General features: G+C 39.6%; 1 protein-coding gene across 4 annotated transcripts; it reads left to right on the top strand.

Annotated features, from left to right (window-relative positions):
* The first annotated feature begins 118 nt into the window (after positions 1 to 118).
* Positions 119 to 20,033, top strand: dedd1 (death effector domain-containing 1). Of its 4 annotated transcripts, XM_046045908.1 has the most exons (7): positions 121 to 243; positions 550 to 735; positions 4,350 to 4,857; positions 5,013 to 5,141; positions 6,266 to 6,409; positions 16,741 to 17,115; positions 17,408 to 17,880. In XM_046045908.1, the coding sequence occupies exons 3-7, from the start codon at positions 4,383 to 4,385 to the stop codon at positions 17,419 to 17,421; spliced, it is 1,137 nt and encodes a 378-aa protein (XP_045901864.1). In that variant the 5' UTR covers positions 121 to 243; positions 550 to 735; positions 4,350 to 4,382; the 3' UTR covers positions 17,422 to 17,880. The 4 variants fall into 4 exon arrangements, with proteins under 4 accessions (XP_045901865.1, XP_045901864.1, XP_045901862.1 ...); XM_046045909.1 differs by lacking the exons at positions 16,741 to 17,115; positions 17,408 to 17,880 and adding an exon at positions 13,179 to 14,855 and having other exon boundaries at positions 119 to 243; XM_046045906.1 differs by having other exon boundaries at positions 16,741 to 20,033.
* Positions 20,034 to 20,141: the final 108 nt, after the last annotated feature.

Genomic DNA, 20,141 nt, shown 5'->3' with positions numbered 1-20,141 from the left:
AGCGACACAGCTGACAAAATAGGATTAAAAGAGCCGACTTGGGAGCGGCTACTTTGGTACGGTTACGCTGACTCCATAACGAACTCGTATTGAGAATCTGACTGCAGATCAGTTAAAATAAAAAGTGAGCTGACGTCATCGAGCAGACGGAGGACTGTGATTGGTCAGTTTCTCTGCGTTATTGTGCTGTTGTCATTGCTGCTCGGCGCTGTGGGAGTAGTCAGAATATCCAGGACCACGACCGTGAGTTGTTAAGTACATTTAATGTTTAAATATCGCTTTCAAAATGCTTTTACGTTATCATTGATATCACCGAGGGCCCGTCTTTACTAAGGCCCATAAGTTAACATCGGCTAACAACATTCATAGCTAGGATTAAGCAACGTTAATGTCTGTTATCGTTGTTTTTGTCCACGTTGAACGTAATATTTGTTATATATGTCATATTACGCCCGTTTTGACACTAATTTAGAGTTTTGATATTTAGCTAAACAGATGTTCGGAGTGCTCTTTTGTAATGCTTGGTGTTTGTGTTTTTTTTTTCCTCAGAGAAACGTGATTACGTAACGTGACGACGGGGTAATTTGCTCAAGCGGTTGCTGCTGGGCGTCTGAAGAACGACTCCTCGGCTTCAAGCTGCTTTAGTAGATTTTCTTTGAAACCTCAACATAGCACAATCACAGCTGACACTTTGCATTGCATGTCAAGACGGCGTCGAGCTGACACCGAAAATAGGTAGGACCGTAAGTAACACTGTAACATTGACAGGAACGTCGTCGAGAACATGCGTAACGCTGACATGTTATGGTAACGTTAACATTAGCCAGCCATATTGTAAAGCACAGACGGCTTGGTCGTTGTTTTCTAACTAGATGACGAGGAATGTAACAGTTAGCTTGCTGGTTTTACCCGACTTTATCGGCTATTTTCAAGGTTTTCAAGGAACCTCTCAAACAAGCGAAACTAGCGATACGGAATATAATTTAAGAGTACACACAATGGCAGGAAACTGAGGTCAGATGGGTGACAAATTAAAGGGGAAAAAAACAACAAGAAGTCTCTGTGTATGGAGTCAGGCCTCCACCAGCCTCCAGAACAGCTTCAGTGCTCCTTGCCAAGTCTGAGGAACTCTTTTGGAGGAATGAACACCATTCCCCCACAAGATATTCCCTCATTTATCAGATAATCTAATTGAGATCACAATCTCTTTTGCAAGAGAGACCTGAGTACTGCAGATAGAAAGTAAACCAAATAGCACCAGATAGAGCTGAACAATTAATCTAAATCGCATTATGGCATACTGCAAAATACCATTTTATATTAAATATTGTTGTGCTGCAGAGGTGTCCTGGCCTACACATCATATTCTACAGACATAAGAAAACACCTTTGTTTTGTACAGATCCTTGCACAGATCACACCATAATCATTTAAATGTTTTTCAATGAAAATAATTATTTAAAAATGCTGTTTTTGATAGCTGTTTTCCAAAGTCCTTGCTGACATATTGAATCCTCTTGCACATAAATTGATACATCCAGATCAGACTAGATTTATACCAAATAGAAATTCTTTCTTTAACCTTAGCTGTTTGAAATTTTAAAAAGGTTCAACTTTAGGAAAATATTCATCTCAATGGTCAAACTCCTTTATACCAATCCATCTGCACGAATCCACACGAACCACGTACTATCTCCCCGTTTTAATCTGCAACAAGGCAAGGGTGCCCCCATCCCCTTTAATTTTTGCCCTTGCGATTGAACCTTTCACCGAGAGTATCCACACAGACCCCCTGATTCAGGGTTACATTACAGAAAATGCCGTTCATAAGATCTCGCTATATGCGGACAATGTTCTGTTATGTCACTCAGCCACAAATTACTATTCAACGAATACTCGATCAAATTAACTCATTTGGAACTTTCTCTGAATACATGATAAACTGGGGTAAAAGCGTGCTAATGCCCATACGAGTACAGAACATCTCTTGGGAAATTTACATATTTAGGAATCCAGATTACAAAATACCACTCCTCTCTATTCAAGGAAAACTTCCCTCCATTATTAACTAAGCTGCAGTCTAATATCCAAATTTGGAAGACACTTCCAATTTCATTACTTGGTAGAATTAATGCCATTAAAATGATTGCCCCAGTAGTTATATTTATTTCAGAATATTCCCGTGTTTCTTCCCAAATCTTTCCTTAGACTATTAGACACAATTGTGGTCCTGTTTTTGTGGAGCTATAAAACACATAGAATCAGCAGGAGACACCTAATTATATCTAAAGAGAGAGGGGGCTTAGCATTTCTGGACTTTTTGTTATATTACTGGGCTTCACATATTAGAATCATGACATATTGGCTACACGATACCGCAACTATACCAAGCTGGCTTGTTATGGAAAGGGAGACATGCAGACCTTATTCCATGGGAGCCATTCTTCTGTATCCCCTCACCATAGACAAATCCTTATTCCAATCCAATGTAATGATACACACTACACTGCGTATTTGGAAACAAAGCAGGTCACACTTTAATTTGGAACTCATATCTTACGCTTTACCAATTGCAGAAAATCCTACCTTTGTTCCATCTACTTTAGATAACACTTTTAAATCCTGGAAGAAGGTAGGCATCAACACAATAAGAGACCTGTACATTGAAGGAACTTTTGCTTCCTTCACACAATTACAGAGTGATCACAGACTGCCAGGAAGTAACTTCTTTAGATTCTTGCAAGTAAGAGACTATGTGAGAAAACATCTAAAACGACTTTTGGAGGCTCGAGTCTTGATGGGTGTCTCGAGCTTTCACCTTGCTCTGAAAATGTATATCTTGCATATATGACATCCTACAATCCATCAACCCAGCTGTTTCCACTTCAATAAAAATTAAGTGGGAAGAAGAAATGGGCATTGGTATATCAGACATCCAATGGAAGGAAGGTTTGGAGAACATCCATCGTTGCTCTAACAATGCAAGGCACCTTTTAATCCAGTTTGAAATCTTACACTGCCTCTACTACTCTAGAGAGAGGTTACATAGAATATACCCCGAGATCTCCCCTACTTGTGCCAGATGTTCGTCTCTTTGTCCTCATGTCCAAACCTACTGGACCAATATTTTTGGATTACTATCTAGAATACTTCATATAGAGCTGAAAACTATTCGTTAAAAGTATTCGCTATTATCTTGGGGGTATACGACGATACTATGAATTGAGTAATACTCAGCAGTGTTTCCTATCCTATAGCCTCATTTCTGCAAAAAAACGGCTTCTTAGACATTGGAAAAGAAAAGTCCCCACTACAAAGATGTGGATTAGTGACCTCACAAACACACTGCACTTAGAAAGAATAAGATATATTCTTATAGACAAACTTCCTTACTTTGACATGATTTGGACACCCCTCAATTTATCTTGAGCACGTGACCCAAGAGTAATATTTTCCCTCTGACATCAGGTGAGCAGTGAGCTGATGGTGGGATAGGGTGGGATCGACCTGTTCTTATTGTGTGGCATATTATTAAATTTTTTTTGTATTTTGTTTTTATTCTAATTGATTTTTTTCTTATTTAATGTGTTAATGTCGCAACCTCATTTATACAAGTTCATTAGAACTAAAGAAGGAAAAAAGAGCACTTTATGTTGTAACCATCTACTGTATGTCTATGGCTGTATAAACAGATCTGTACGGTTGTAATTGCATAAATGCCATTTGCTCAAATAAAACACGAGGATTAAAAAAAAGATCAGTCCCTCCAATATTGCAAAGCAGTTAAAAATAATCGCAATTAGATATTTTTTCAAAATTCTTCAACACTAACATCAGAGACAGTCACAGGCATCACAAAATAGATTTGAAGATGAAAGTTTATATTAAATCATTTGGTGTTACGGAGATGATGGTGGAGAGAATTGTCTTACACGTTGGTCCAAAATCTTCCTTAGATGTGAAACCATAAAGGTTGTAGCATTTCATTTACGTCATTTTCATACTCACCAAACCATTCAGTGAGCCTTGGTACACAAGCATTGCATTTTAAATGTTTCTCTGTTTCTCCACGCTTTTATTCAGGTTTTTTCTTTAATTTGTCTTCCATCTGTATGTTAAACAAGGATGTAGACTCTACAGGAAAAAGCGAGAACAATTAAATTTGCTTATTGTAGAGTACAACATCATTTTAATTATATTGATGGTGGGAAGCCTCATAGAGCTAAGCGTCTTGAGACTAGAACTGTTTTGGAGAGTATGACAGTTAGAGCTTTACCTGTCTGAGTGTAATGTTGTTTTTTTTTGTTTGTTTGTTTGTTTTTTTTAAATCCTGAACTATCTTGACACAGGTTGGAAGGTGGACAGGGGCTATTGGCAGACACATGGCTGCAGTGCATCAACCAGGGTACCCACCCAGGGACTCACTTTACTGGGATGAAACGGAGTGCCTAAACTACTATGGGATGTTGTCTCTCCATGAGGTCTTTGACGTAGTTGGTTCTCAGCTGTCAGAGACTGACATTGAGGTGTTATCGTTCCTCCTCAATGAAATCTGTCCTACATCACACCCTCTTGATCCAGCAGGCTGGACAGTTGAGCCCGGTGTGGGAGATCCAGATGACTCCGGCGTGTCCCCGAGTCCTGAACTGCTAAAGGCCTGGAGGCGGTTAAAGCCTCAGCACTCCCAGGGTCACTTAGTGGCCTCGTGTAAGCCCACAAGCGGCCTTGAGCTGCTGTTAGAGCTGGAGAGGCGAGGCTACCTCAGTGATGGCAACCTGGAGCCACTACTGCAACTACTGAGAATCCTCACTCGTCATGATCTGCTGCCTTTAGTGTCCTACAAGAAAAGGAGGACAGGTGAGGATGAATCACAGGGATGCTCATTATCAGATTTTGAGGTTATGTTGCTTTGGCTGTTGCCTCTCTCTATTATGGCCTGCTAAAAAGTATCGGCCATAACTGCATTCTGTCCTAATAGCCATAATTTCTAATGTATATTTTATACTTTTCAGTATCTCCAGAGAGAATTGAACAGAGTTATGGAATAGAAGGCAGAGAGATGGTGTGTGCCTCTGGAATAACACACAGCTGCAGACAGACAGAAATACCTCTTCCATCTTTCACACAGCAATTGAGAACCAGTAAGTACACTGTTGTATAGAATTTAGCTCGTTGGAAGTATAGGCTGCAGTGTTCTTTTATTTCAATACCTATTTTCTGATGAAGAGGCTGTCAGTGCCAAATCTGGACCGCCTGCCGGATCCGTTCTGCACATGCGCAAAAGTACCGCAAATCTGCCTATTCAAAACGATCCAACTAAATCTTTAAAATGAAGATGATAAAAAAATTTTAATCAAGGAGATTAAATTGGTCACTATGATTTAATAGGATATGAAAAACCTTATTCAACTGTACATTTTTAATTTCTAATAATGACAACAATCTAACAAAGTAGTAGTACACAAAGGAGGCTAACCCTAGCTGCTAGCACATGGGCCATGCACAGCTGCAGGGTTAGTCGGTCGACATGCATACAGTCGCTGACTTTGGTTTAGGCATACACCCCTTTCATGGTTAGGGTAAGGGGCTTTGGGAAGCTGTCAATGGCTTTTATACTAAATTTGCTAGCTACCTAGCTAGCTACTAGCTCTCCCGGTCTAGACAGGGCGTCTCATACACACGCCAAAGGGTATTTTTGCATCAAATACTATGATCAAATAACGCTTTATCAGCCTTTCTGAAAGCATCAGTACTTGACGCCCTGAGATGAGAACAGACAACAACACACGAGTAATTTATGGCACATTTATGGTCACCTTCTTTGACAGACAGGACCACTTTTGTGCATTTGCAGATAGGGATCCTTCAGGCAGCACGGCTTTGGTGCCTAAAGAGGTTCTTGCATCTTTTCTGAGTAGAATTTGTTTTTTTCCATCCTTCTGTTGTGCTAGGAATATATATCGTTTAAGTTGAAGCGGAATTTCCCCAGGTCAAAATTACAATACTCTCACTTATAAAATTAAGTGTAATTTTGGTGCCTGGTGACATGCCTAACGCTTGGTATGTAAGCCTTCCATGTGAGAAATAATGATGTTTTGATCAGATATCATCAGAAACAGATAAACATGGTGCAATTAGCAGAAATAGGACAGACGGGAACAGAAATAAAGCAGGGCAACGGGTATCTTTCATAAAAAGAAATCCCATCCATGCCCATATCCTATCGTCCTAATTCCACAAACTAATTCCATGCATGTTCTGTCAGGTAATTACCCTCCTATGCCTGGGCCATCCGCTAGGAAGAGGAAGAAGAAGAGGGGAAATGGCTGGAGCCGCAGGCCCAAGAAAACAAGCAGACAGGACCAGCCAATACCTCTACCATCACCACCACCACATAAAGTGTCCTGCAGTAAGTGCAGCCCCTGCATTCTTAACCTGTCTTCTCTTTTTTTTTAGCTTTTTATCTCTTTCCTATCTTCATCCCCCCATTTTCTCTTATAAGCTCCAATTTCATTTTCAATCAATCAATATCTTGCCCTGCTTCACAACATTTCCTGTTTTGTCTCCTTAATTCTGATGGTGTTTGTCCTTTGCTCGAGTTAAGGAGTTTGCATACTAATTCTGATTTTATTTTTTTTTATTCAAACCATCATCCCAAAAAATCTTGAAGAACAGAAAGCTTGCGCGTCCAGTATTTTTTAACTCCTTATGAAAATTTGTGTTATAAAGCAATTATTGTGAAAACTGTTTACTCGTCTTCTGTTGTAGAGAAACAGGAGTGTAAAGAGCAGGGAGAGATTTTTACATAATACTCACATCAGAAAGACAGGAATGATTAAAACTGTTTCCCATACCACCCCCCAACGGGACCCCCTGCACCCGTCTGATAGAAAAAAAAAAACATTTTTATTTGTTATTTACCTAATTTATGTGCGCTTGTTTCATTTCAGCTCATTGTGAGAGTCTTGTGCCTTTTGCTGCCATTTACGGTCACACTAGTTTCTCTCCTGAGGAGAGACAGGTGAAGTGCACCTTACTTGAGTTGATGAGGAAAAGTCCAGTGTGTAAATCTTGATAGGTGTAGTATAGTATTACCCCCCCCCCACCTCCAGAGGCAGTCAACCTAGGGTAACACTGCAATTACTATAATCCAGTTGATTTGCTGGCCATACATCAGCCACGCTGTTAGACATGAAGTGAGTGGGCTTGCAAAATGTCAGCATGCTTTGACTGTTAAAAGGTCTTTGAACTGCACAGAATCAAATCGAAGGACACCTTTGCCTGGTGTGCCAATGTTATAGAACAAAAATAAATTTTTAATACCTGTCTCACATTCACTAAATATCGGAAAACTTAATAATGAATTTGGTGATAACACCTGGGTGTAAAATCGGTCTCTGCTACATTTAATTATGTCCAGATTGTGTGACTTAATTGTTGAATACAGTATATGATTCTTGAATAAGCACTTGTACCAAACTTACTTGTTTGCAGAATTATGTTTTGGTCTGACAACTCAATTCAGTGTACACCTTATTCACTCTCTGTGCAGCAGGTGCTGACTTTACATCTCAAACACATCAAAAGGGCTCTGTCTGATTTACAACTTCAGCGAAAAATTGTTCACAACAATTATTCAACTGGACACAGAACAAATATTGCTTGCTCTACCCTTTCAGTTGTCTTGATCTCTTTTATTTTCACGTGATATTTTCATGTCACATAGAATATGTTTAGACTTACAGTATCTTAACCGCCTTTATTAAACATGCAACATCAGGGAGATTTTATTGCCCTATCCATTTCAAAACCTTCTTTACATTCTTTCCCCCCTCATTTCATCTTTTCTCTAACCCACTGGACTATGTTCAACTGCTGCAATTTATTTATAAGAGTGCAGACTGGTAGGTTGTCTCCTGTCCTTTTGTCTAGTCTATTTGAAAGACGTTGCTCAGTCACCAATAGATTCAGCCCTTGTTCTGCTTTATTGCATCAAGCTTGATACAAAGTTGTCATGAGTCAACTGTGAAACCTCTCCCATATCTTCCTGAAAAATGATTTGAGCAGTTGTTCGAAACAGTCTAACTCCACTGGAAAGCTGCACTATGTAAACCATTATCAATGTCATGTTCCACATTTCAACTATTGCCTGCAATCAATGCTAGTTTCTCTCAGCACAGTAAGATTGAGATAACACTAACGGTAATTGCCCTTTGTGTGAAGTTTGCTTAGTCCTTCATGCAGTCCTTCCCAAAGATTTCTTTTGAACATCCATCATTGCCTGTTGGTCAGAAATACTACAACAAAGGGCCGATGATTCTGACTCAATCAAAAATCATCTAACAAGGGAGACTGCTCTTCTTAGCTATTGAAGATGAGTGATGTGCCTGTGACTATAAACCATTGACTGTATATAAAGATGGACTTCATGACTGCTCACTAAAGTGAAGCCAAAACATCTTGATCGCCCCCTGATGGCCATCCATGTTAGCGGATGGGACATGAACCAAACTAAAACGTTCAAATCAAATGAATATTTCCCGAAGATGGTTTCTGTCGTTTTAAGTAGTTCTTATCCTGCTGATGTATTTTCAAGTGTTAAAGTTTGGTTTTAATTAATGATTTGATGCTATAAAGGGGGGGGGGGGGTTACAACATGATTGAGAGCTGAGCCCTGCTCGTGATTGAGTCAGCCAGGTGTATGGGCGGGATCTCTATAACGCAGCTTCAATCACTACGGCACAGACTCTGGCTCCAAATGACATCACCTGCGCAAGATGGCAGCGCCCGTATCTGGGATATTTTGGCTTCTTTTTTGTTTTGGGAGAAGTGGAGGCGTGTCGTCCATTTTTATATACAGTCTATGCTATAAACCTGTTGCTGTCTTGACTCCACATTTGATTCCACCAGGTTGACTCAGGATTGTGACTCAGATCGAGTAACCTAAGACACAATGGATCATGGAGACAGAGGGGGAGACTGAGGAACAAAACAAAAAAGTCTGTCACTCCACTCAGTCCATACATACTGCAGTGTGCGTGATCAACTCAGTCATGCGCTCTCTCACAAGTCTGGGCCGATGCCTAAGGTAAAAGAGGCTCCCCCCCCGCTACAACAGGGGTTGGTGATGCCACTTTGCTCTGTATTCGATGCTTATGTATCATAATGTAGCTGCCCCCTACCCTATCCCCCTCAGCAAACCTAATTTGCTCTCAAAAATCATCCTGTAATGTTCTTTAGTGTTGTGCACTGTGGATGAGAAAGTATGCTGTTTGAGATTCCTTATTTATCAATTTCTGACAAGGGTTGTTGGTGTCGGTGTTTCACAGAACTGACTGACTGAGTCCTCAGCAGTAAGCCTCAAATATTTCAAAAACCTTTCAGCTGATTTTGAGGAAAACATGCCAAAGTAACAAACATATCTGGTCAACAAACAAAAGTTTATTTGATCTCACTAAAACCACAATGATGGGGATATTTAGAGTTTATTTTAAATTCCTCGATTCTCTGCAGATAAGAACCCTGGTGAACTTTTTCACAAACATGGCCAACTGCCTCTACGTCTTAGCTCATGGCTGTCTGTGTCTTCGCTATAAATATACGACACAGTACATGTGTTGACATCGACACACATTTCTGTACATTTTGTCTGACAACTACATACCTATGAGATAATATGAAAAAAGTCCAGCAATAATTGTCAGCCTTTTATTTTCCAGTTAGCATTTGAGACCCTAGATCGAACACTTTTCTAGTGTCAGTCATATGATAATGGTAATGCGAAAGTTAATTGTTTTGTTGAGGAAAAAGGACTGAAAAAAAGATTTTACTTAATTGTACTCATGTATATTTGTTGAAAAAAGATTTTATCATAATTGTTTGAATGTTTTACCTCAGAACACTTGCCAAACAGTGATTCAGTGTTTGGCAAGTGTTTGTCATCTTCTGGCCATAAAGAATAGTTTCCAACCACAATTAACCATCTGTGTAGCATCCCTGGCTGAATGATGGTCTACGCTTTTACTGATGGTTCACAAAGGCTTTATTCAGGGGGAAATAGGATGACACTGTAGCTCCATAAACCTGAATATACCTTGAACACAACTTAAGAGCTACAAAAGAAAATAAAAGCAATACTCTCCTTTTATATTCCAATCATGAAATATCACCTTTTTTAACCTGTTAGCTTAGTGACAACCTCTGATAAGAGTGCTATAAGTAAGCATAATAAACTTAATAATGAAATATTTAATAACAGTATTTTTATGTCACATATGCAGCTTTAACCTTATGTTGCAGTTACTGCAAAACACACAAGTGCTGCGTTTCTTTACACTGTACTACCAAGCAAACTCTACTGGGATAATTGCCCTTAATAAAATAGCACACAATAGCTTATCTTGCTAGCTTAAACACAATAGCATAAAACTCTACAAAATGATGAAAAGGCACCACAATGTCACTAAACATTAAACAGCACATAAAAAGAAATTATAACAAACCTTGTGCTCTTATCAGCTGGTTGCTAAACAGACAAAAAGATTGATTTGCCACTCACATTTCTTCTCGTTAAGAAGACAAACTTCTACCTGTGGACACACTTTACAATCTACCGTACCGTTTTCTCTTTTCCGGCAAGACGCCTTCAAAATAAAAGCCCTGACATTAAATTTTAAATAATGGGCCAAATAATGACCACACTTCAGAAGAAATTGTATGATATGAATAAGCATATAAAACAACCAGTATTTGAAAGATCGGTCATTTACAATCTGGTTTCTTCAACTTTCACTCGGTAGCAAAAATCAGTCTTTGAACTTGAAGAAATAATCATTTGACATTTACTGTGATAATTATTGATATCGAATGACATAAAATGTTTTATCTTGATAACATTTTTGGCCATCTCGCCCAGCCCTATTCTCAAATGCAGTAAAATACTTGGGAGAGTGAAAATGGCAGTATACTCACTGTGACTTGAGGTTTGCCAATGTACGATGGTGGAGTTTCCAAGTTAGGAGATGACACAATATACAATCACAGTGGGGAAACTGGAGAGAAAGTGAGCATATGCTTTGGTTGTGCTCAAAGTTGCAATAGTACTACAAGATTAGAAACATCATTTAGGACTGGTTCTGATGTCATTTACAGCAACAAAAATGTTTGAAGGTACAGTTGTTCTGCAAACCAAACAAGGAGACACTAGTCAGTTATTTTTGTCTAATTTTAGGTTATCTGTGGCTACTGTTTGAATTAGGTTCATGGTTAGGCTCTTAATGAATTAATACGCTGAAGAGCTTAACTCTGCAAATATAAAACTAAAGTATGTTGGACATGTTTGTGAAAGTGCCAGTTATCGCCGCGTTTTTCATAAATCTCCCGCAAGATTCAATCCACTCAAATCATACTGGCTAAATAAACCTTCACGGATTCCAGCTCTGGAGTCTCAAGATATAAAAATGTTTAGTTGGCAACAATACTCGTCTTGGCCCCATATTTCAATTCAGAGAATCTAAAATGGCTGCCTACAGTCAGCTGTTAAAGAATGCCCCTGTAACCTTTACTCAAACAGTTCTGAGGAAAATAACCCAACAGTGCTCTGCTGAAGGAAGCTCCTGCTGTATCTTATCTCTGTGCCCCGTGTGAGCCCTGGGTGTGCGTTTGTCGAGAGGGAGCAGAGATAGATAGGGCGGTTCAGTCTAATGCTGGCCCCTAGCATTTAAACAAACCTCAACTCTTTGTCATGATTCATCTCTCAGATCATTCTCAGTCAAGTGTCTCAATTCCATTCTGATAATGACAACTGCTTTTACAAATGTCCACACGGTGTTTGTACCTTTAGCTTTAGTAGTGGTTTTTAAATGGGGTGCTTGTGAAGACTTTTACTTGGTTTAATGAACATATATGATTAATGTTATGGTTGGAGTTTAAATAATGGGTTGGTGTAAAGGTAGTCCCAAGCATCCCACTTAAGACACTACCGTGTAATATTGTAGAGCTACAGTAAAGGCATTTCTGAGCTGATTACCTTGTCAATGACAACTATTGCCGTGACTCAAACCTCATTACAACCAAGAGAAGTGAGTGTTGTGCCATGCCTGCTTGATGTTGAAAAAAAAAAACAACCCAGTCGACAGATATCCAACCCTCTTGTGCTTGTCTCTTTCTCCCTTTCTCTCCTTTCTGTGTTCGCAGTTCTAAACAGACCAACCTGTGTGTCAGGAAAACAGTATCCTTACACACAATGAGAGGGAGAGAACGAACTCTAAATGCTCAAACTACGCAAAATGGTACAGAGAGTGATTTTTGTCTATGGGGAAAAGAGAGAGTTCTGTCTGCCCTTCTCTCAATACTCCCCTAAGTCTCCACTCTCTTGGTCAGTCATTCAGCAGAAAAACGGATCGATAAAGAGTTGAAGCTCTCCGTGCCAAGTGACTCCTCGTAAATGGGTACTTTTTTTTTTTTTTTTTTTTTTTGGTGGGGTGAGATGGAGGAAGCCAAAACAGGCCTGGTGCTTAAAGTGAGAAAATGAAAGCTGTGCTTCCTAATGTCCTGTCTAAGTGGATGTCTCTGTGTCTGATGAAGCGTGAAGTGCTCTGTAACCCTAACAAAATGACTATCATTGTGTTCCTGTGGTTTTAAATGGCCTTCTCCTCAGTGCCACTATCTCCTACCTCCATCCTGTTCAGTATGAAATGGGAAGGCAGAAATGGAGGCCATCCATAAATACAGGTAATTGCATGAAGGGCAGGTGTTTATCATAGCTACAGCCCTCACACAGTGTAATGATCCAAAAGGTCCAACTGTTAACAGTGCTTTAACTTAATATTTAACGCTGTCGCGAGTCCATTCTGAATATTGTATAGGAATACAAAGCATTAGGTGCAGTATTCTGTCCCCTTTTTAAGATACTGTAGATGCCCTATTTGACATTTGTGATAAATCAGAATACTCAAATGCTTGAACACATTCTGCCACTGCTGAATATGTTTGCAAGGATGTTATACAACAAAATGTTTTTAACCCTCCAGTTTGACCATTTTTGTTTTAATGTTTTGCAACATTGAATCACAGTGGATGCGCTTTTTGACACTGATTAGCATATAAAGACGAAGTGAAAATATATCTGCACAAATTCATAGGCTGTTGTGCTGAAAAAACCCCCATCTCTGTCACAGTTCTCTTGCAGACTGCAGCAGTCTTTTCCTCCAGGATTTCTCTGTCTTTTGCTGCATTCAATTTACCCTCCACCAGTCTCAAGCAATATGTGGCCTGCTGCAGAGAAGCATCCCAACAGCATGATGCTGCCACCACCACACTTCGTAGTAGGGAAAGTGTGTTTTCGTTGGTGAGCGGTGATTGGCTTATGCCAAACTATGCTATTTTTTGGGCTTTCTGAGATCATGAAACCACCTTCGACTTCTGATTCAGAGATATATTTTAATTGTTTTTTTCAATGCTGACTTTCTCTGCACCTGCCTAAAAGTTGTGTGCACAGTGTCTCCCATGTCAGCTCTTTCATTGGCATCTTGATTGGCCTTTTTAACTAGTTGTCCAAACTCCAAATATTTAAGTATGCCATGCTCTAGGCAGATTAGCATATCTTTTCTATGACTTATTGTACTGTACTGAAGGCTATTGTTGCTTTAGAACTTTTTGTACCCTTTCCCTGACAAATATCTTTTGAGTGGACCAATCAGCAACAGTTTCCACTTTGTTTATAATGTTTGTCTTAATGAAGCAGATTTTGCCAGACTTGACATGCTTTTAGGAGTTCACTGTTAATAGTAATTAAAAAAGCATTCTCTCAGGACAGTCTTGATCTGTGGTATGACACATTTTTCCTAACAATAATGTATCTATTGTATCCGTATGTATTGTCATTGGATTGACCTGAAGAAAGGTTAATTAATCAAATGTTTTATTTCTGTAAAATGTTAAGTGTGTCATGTGCTTGTACCTTAATCCCTTTGTGAAGAAAAAAAAAACAATTGCCTTAATTTCCTTTGTCTGAGCAAACTAAAGTGTAAATTGAATGATCTCCGTCCACAAGTGGGTTTTCAATTGGATCTTATGATTTCCAGCCCTGAGTCTCAATTGATCTAATCCTCTGTTTTTATGTTAATCTAATTATAGTCTTATGAAACATGAATGCAAAAGCCAGTGTTGGTTTATCCCTCTCCTTCAAATGTTAAGACATGCAAAATCAATGACTTAATTCAACATTTGCATTTCTAATGTTGGCATTTTCTAAACGTTATCCCTCTTGAGTCTTGCGCCATTCCCCATAGCCCCAAACAAAATGTGAATGGAGAGAGGGTAAACGTGACTCTTTAGTTTAAACACTATCAGTGGAATCAAAGCTTCTGTTTAGTTAACCAGGTACAAACCTTGAAGTGTTCAATGTTACCTAATGATTCAGGACTAGTCATTGTCTTTCCATCAGAATCACAAGTGTGAGCTTTACACACATTACTCTTGAGTCTGAGTGGCGTGAAGACATAAGGTGCTTTCACACTTAACCAGTTCGGTTAAAATGAAACCTAGTGTGTTTGCCTAGTTAGTACAGTTCATTTGGGCTGATTTTATGATTGCAGATATGTGACTTTAGCATTATTACTAAATCTAAACTACTAATAAATCCATCTGCTGGTCATGTAATGTGTTCAGGAAGCTATCATATAATTGATCTTTATAAGCCATGTATATATTTATGGGACTCATTTGGAATCCCTGTATGTATGTCAGCGTGGGTATTTTCCCTGATTTACAGTCAAAAGCTGTTAAAAATGCTGTGCCTGTACTCTGTGTACTGTGTCAGTACATTAAGTCTATTAAAACGTTTGTGTCAGCGAGCCCACAGTAATAAGCCCCAAATCATTACTGTACAAGTCCTGTCCCGTCTCTACGTCGTTATTCATAACATGCGGTCAATTTGCTTATAATCAGTTATTTCTTTGTGAGCCCGTTGTGACACCGAACAACATAAATATACCAATAGTAACCAATGAATAGACCAATATCAGAAGCATTAAAGTGCTGCATTAACTTGTCAGTTACTGGAATTTGATTTGCCCACATTGGTCCTGATGATGCAGGATGACAATGGCCAAAACTGTCGAGTGAGAGAGTTAACTGTCAGTGTAACTTCATGATAACACGTCTTGGTTTGTTTGTAAAAAGTCTGTGTGAACACACCAGAACTAAAATGCAACCGTATCTAATATTTTTTTTCCCTTGGTCCGGACCAAATGAACCAAACCACAGGCGGGAAAGCATCCATATTCTGTTTGCCAATATGCTTCTTGTTCCTCCAAAAATAAGTATATTTAAGTTTACTCTTACATTGAAAAGAATTTTAACATTAATTTGAGTACTGTACTGTTTTAGATTTCACTTTGTGTCAGTTTTTAAAAGTTTGATGGAGAGCAGCAGCTTGTTTTATTATACATACATAGAGATGCAATTATGGCCTTAAAACTGCTTGGAAAAAGATTCCTACACATCTTTGCAATGAGACATCGATGAGAATGTTTCTAGTGAAATGGATGTCACTGGTAGTAAATATTGTGTAGGGGTTTCAGTGGGAGAGAGGGATGGATTTGTGTTGCAGCAAAAGTCATCAGCAGCTGGTTTCCACTTGAAGCTCTGGAATAATGACATGGGGACGATCTCAGCGGTGCTCTTGTTCAGTACAGTATGTATCCTCTGATCTTTCTCGCTGTGCAGTTGCATGAACGCCTATCCTGTTACTGTGGAGCTCCAGCAGCTATCTGTTCTCAGCATTAAACATGTTGATCACAATGAATCTGGAGTTTTTAAACACTGGGCTGGAAAAACGCCACCCCAGTTCTTGACAATGCTAAGTTGCAGTCATTACTGCCACCAAGATATTTGCTCAAGGTGTCATGTTAATTTGAATATATTGATTACATGAACCCTAGACATGATTTATGTACACTACGCAGATTGTCATATTGAAAATTCATGCATCAGATTCTTCTGATTCCGGTCATCTAGTTAACAGCCGACATGAATACTTAAAATGGTGGTATTACACTACTGGTTCAGTTGCAGTATTTCTCTTGATGCTCCAAAATGTCAGATTCATTTACACCAAAAGAAACTGAAGGGGTTGCAGCAGTATTTAAAACAAATTAACACGGTCTGGTTGGACTATCCCCAGCATCCTACATAATGAACAGTTTGTTGTTCCCTGCTGCCCCATTATGTTTGCTTTTGTCAGGCTTTTATCATTGAGAAATATCCTGAAGTATTTCAGTGGATTTCCAGTCCAGTTAGTAGTCCGCCTAGTGGGTCACAACCTCCTTTTGGGAACTCTGTGCTCTCGTACCCCGTTTTTTTTAGTTTTTTTTTTTTTTCTAAATCCCTGCTTAATGTGATGCACTAACCTAGATACACTAAATGAGCTTTTAATGATTTTTGTCTTGTCCCCGTTTCTCTTCCCTTTGTTTTGACTTCATAACTCCTCCCTTTCTGTCTGCTATGTCGGCTGACTGTTCACTGCTTTGAACTTCCTCTGTAACCTTTCCTCACCCTCTACTACGGTCTTCTTTTTTTCTCCCTTTCCTCCATCCTTTCCTCACTGTATCTTTATGTTGTCCTCATTCACTTTCTTCCATCTACTTTCCCTATCATTATTTCACCCCTCAACTCTTCCCCTCCACACCATTACCCCTATTTTCCACCACTGCTTCCTCCTCCCTCTTCCATTATCAGATATCCGCCTGCGCGTCCGGGCCGAATACCTGGAGCATGAGTCGGCCCTCCGTGACGGTGTCTCCTCGGACAAACGGCAGCCCCTGGAGCGGCAGTTTGAGTTGTTCAGCCAAGCCAACTCTCTCCTTCGTGCCAGAGACCTGGGTTCCATTGTCTGCGACATTAAGTTCACAGAGCTGGACAACCTCGAGGCCTTCTGGGGTGACTACCTAAGCGGAGCTCTGCTGGAGGCCCTGAAGGGAGTCTTCATCACTGACTCCCTGAGGATGGCAGCAGGCACGGAGGGCGTGCGCCTGCTGATCAGTGTGGACCAGGATGACTACGAGGAGGGCCGAAGGGTGCTCAGAGTTCGGAGAATGATGTCACCCAGTAATGGTGGGCGCACAGAGACTCACTGGGCTGCATAGGCTGATAAGACTCTTTTTCATGTATTTATATTACCTTTGAATAATGGAATAGTAGAAAATGCTATTGAAAGTTATGGTTTCAGACAGATTTGGAAGTATTTTCTTTTGTTGTTGCAATCCATGTAATAACCACTAGATGGCACCACTTACCATTGGTTGTTTGTGTTCATGACAGGCCTTAGTTGAAACATTACCATTATTTGTGAAAGAAAAATGAATAACACTGGGTTAATGTGCTTTGCCTTTGGATTCATGCACAGGTGCTACTTTGTAAGACACCAGGATATGGATAGGATGAAACAGGATATTTCAAGATTTTTTCTTACTCAGGAGCAAGCAAGTCTGCCACATGATCTAGTGGTAAGCAACATTACATCTTTAATAAATAAGGTTAAGACAACTGGGCTGCAACAGATGATAGAAAATACCTACTTAGTGTTCATTTGCATCCTCATGGTCAAGGTTGCACACACAGACAAATATACATAGACACAAACTAAATGGGCCACAATCAGACCAAAATCCTAATCGAGCATTTATTAAACACTTTGTCCAAATGTATGCATAGATTCTGACATGGCTCTTGAAATTCTGAAATACAAACAGACTATTATACCCAACAAACCATGCTTCACTGTTCACGGTTGCTTGGTTTTCCTAGACATGTTGGGCTTGAAGAATAATGATAATGCCATCTGGCACTTATCATTAATAAAACAAATATGAAGGACAACCCTGCCAAGAAAAGTTTCTGATCTTTAAAAATTTGAGAAAATTGAGCACAGAAGGAAAAGTGGGCTTCTTTCAGTACAGATTGACCTTTATGTGTAACTTTGGTCCACCCATATACACCTAGATAACAAACACTGGGATTCTCAGCTCTGTGTACCATGATAACCTGACTTGTGATTGCGGTGGTCAGTGGATACGGCAGTTGCCAGTAGATGCCAGCAGTGATTAAGGCTAGGCCTCAGCAGACCATGGAAGATTCATCATCCCAAGCTTGTCAACAGCAGCCCGGATAATGCAATGGTGGCTTGTGTCCGGGCTTCCAGCTAGGCCTCGGCAAGTGCTTCTCTCAGCAAGTAAAGCACAGGACAGTGCGTCGGTCAATAGAAGTGATGTTGGAGAGATCAAAATCAAAAGTGCACATCCCAGCTCCACTCAGCCCTGCTATGTAGGCCCAGTAGAGTGGCTCACAAACAGCTGTCTACTCACCCTGCTGGAACTAATGCCTGGACTTCACTCATAGAAGACGATCAATAAGGCCTCTCCTCTAAGTCCCTCCATACAGGCACGACTTAAGCAGGCAGACTTGCTACTGTCTGAAGTCCAGGGCTCTGCAGGGCCGGGGAGAGGAAGGGACAATAGACATATTTCCATGTTTACTTTTGTGTGTTTTTGATAAATGAATTTCTTAATGTATTGTTTACAGGAGGAAAACATTAACTAATTCAGGGGAAATTTTTTGTTAAAAAAATTGCTTTTGGTATCGCTATTCTGTTTGTGGCAATTTATATATTAGACATTATTTCTGGTGAATAATAAAAGGTGTGATGGCCTTAAGCTGTTTGTGCACACTGTTATTGTTACTGATCAAACTTTATTGTACCAATAACTAAAATTGCCACAATTTTAAACTTTGCTGCCAAAGTCATGCAAAAGAAGAAAACTGAGAACTACACACTGGTTTTTGTCTTACGATTCCGTAAGATTTCAGAGTTGTCCATATCAAAATCAGAAACATTTTTAGGCAAGCTCTTGTATAGGTAAAATACTTGCTCAAACACAGACCAACCAAACAGTCTAATACATGCATTTGGTGTTAATTTAGGGTTTAGAATAAAGTTTAAAGATTATGTGTCATAGAAAAATTTATTGTGTGCAGCACAGCAGTTTTCGCCTATAGGAAGGTTTGAAACTGAAACCTGAAACCTAGCACCACTTGTCATCTTCTGGAATCCCTCTGTCTTATCTTGAATCTCTTTGTCTTCCGTTTTGTTATAGTGCTTGTTTTTGTTATTTTTCTCAGTTTTCTGAATTGTCATTTTTCCCAGTCCTCCACCCTCAGTACCTGTATTAGTGGGAGTGTGCCCTCTCCCTGCCCCCAAATGGTCTGAAGAGGTCCATCGAATGCAGGTCACCGTGGATCAGATCCTTAATTATTTCTCCTTGCTCTAAGCTGTCAGCATGATGAAACCCCAGAGTGGTGTGTGCTTCGAACATCTTATCAAACTGCCCACCCTTGTGCTGTATGTTCTTCCTTGTACCGTTTACTGGCTTGAAGGCCCAGCAATTACCCTGGACGTTTGCCAGAAAATGTGCAAAAACAGGACTTAACACTGACAAAAAACTATTTTTTCAGTTAATTTTATCTGTACATTTATGAAAGATTATCTCTGCGAGATGATTTTTTATAGATGGTACCTACATTTTAATTTAAGATAGTTAAGTTTTAGATATTTAGCTGCCTTTGTTATCCACAACTGGTGTTGGGAAGGATCCTTACGAAAACTACCATCAGTGCACATATAACACCTATATTAACATCTATTATGTGGCAGCTTCATCTTCTCATTTTGTTTTCAGATACCTTCATTCCCTTCTTCAATGTTTGGCATCAGTTAAGTATAAGTTAGATCAGAGTTTTAGGACCTGAAATCAGTATTTGTACTAATAGGGAAAAGCAGAGATTAGTCAGTAGGGCTAAAAGTAGTTTGTTTCACTGTAATATTACATGTTTATTTGTTATACACAAGTGTTCTTTAAAATAGTGAGTGGGGTCTTTGACTTTATCACTGGGCTTCGTTGGACATAATTAGGTCTCCTAATGAAGACCAACACAGTCCTCAAGCACATGAATAAATAATGTAAATGTTGGCTAAAGGGCATTTTGAAGAGTCCCCTCATTTCACTCTAAGCACTCTAAGAAATCTAAGCAAGCACTGTACTGGCACTGTGACCGATTTTTAGGAAATCTGTGACTCAAGGTTA

This window comes from Micropterus dolomieu, linkage group LG03 (assembly GCF_021292245.1).
Source record: "Micropterus dolomieu isolate WLL.071019.BEF.003 ecotype Adirondacks linkage group LG03, ASM2129224v1, whole genome shotgun sequence".
NCBI lineage: Eukaryota > Metazoa > Chordata > Actinopteri > Centrarchiformes > Centrarchidae > Micropterus > Micropterus dolomieu.
The sequence above is the reverse complement of the archived record's forward strand: the minus strand, read 5'-3'. Positions and strand labels throughout refer to the sequence as shown.

Coding starts and splice junctions, on each gene's coding strand:
- dedd1 (XM_046045906.1), top strand. CDS start 4,383: ATGGCTGCAGTGCATCAACCAGGGTACCCACCCAGGGACTCACTTTAC. Junction 5,142..6,265: donor CACACAGCAATTGAGAACCA/GTAAGTACACTG, acceptor ATGTTCTGTCAG/GTAATTACCCTCCTATGCCT. Junction 6,410..16,740: donor ACCACATAAAGTGTCCTGCA/GTAAGTGCAGCC, acceptor TTCCATTATCAG/ATATCCGCCTGCGCGTCCGG.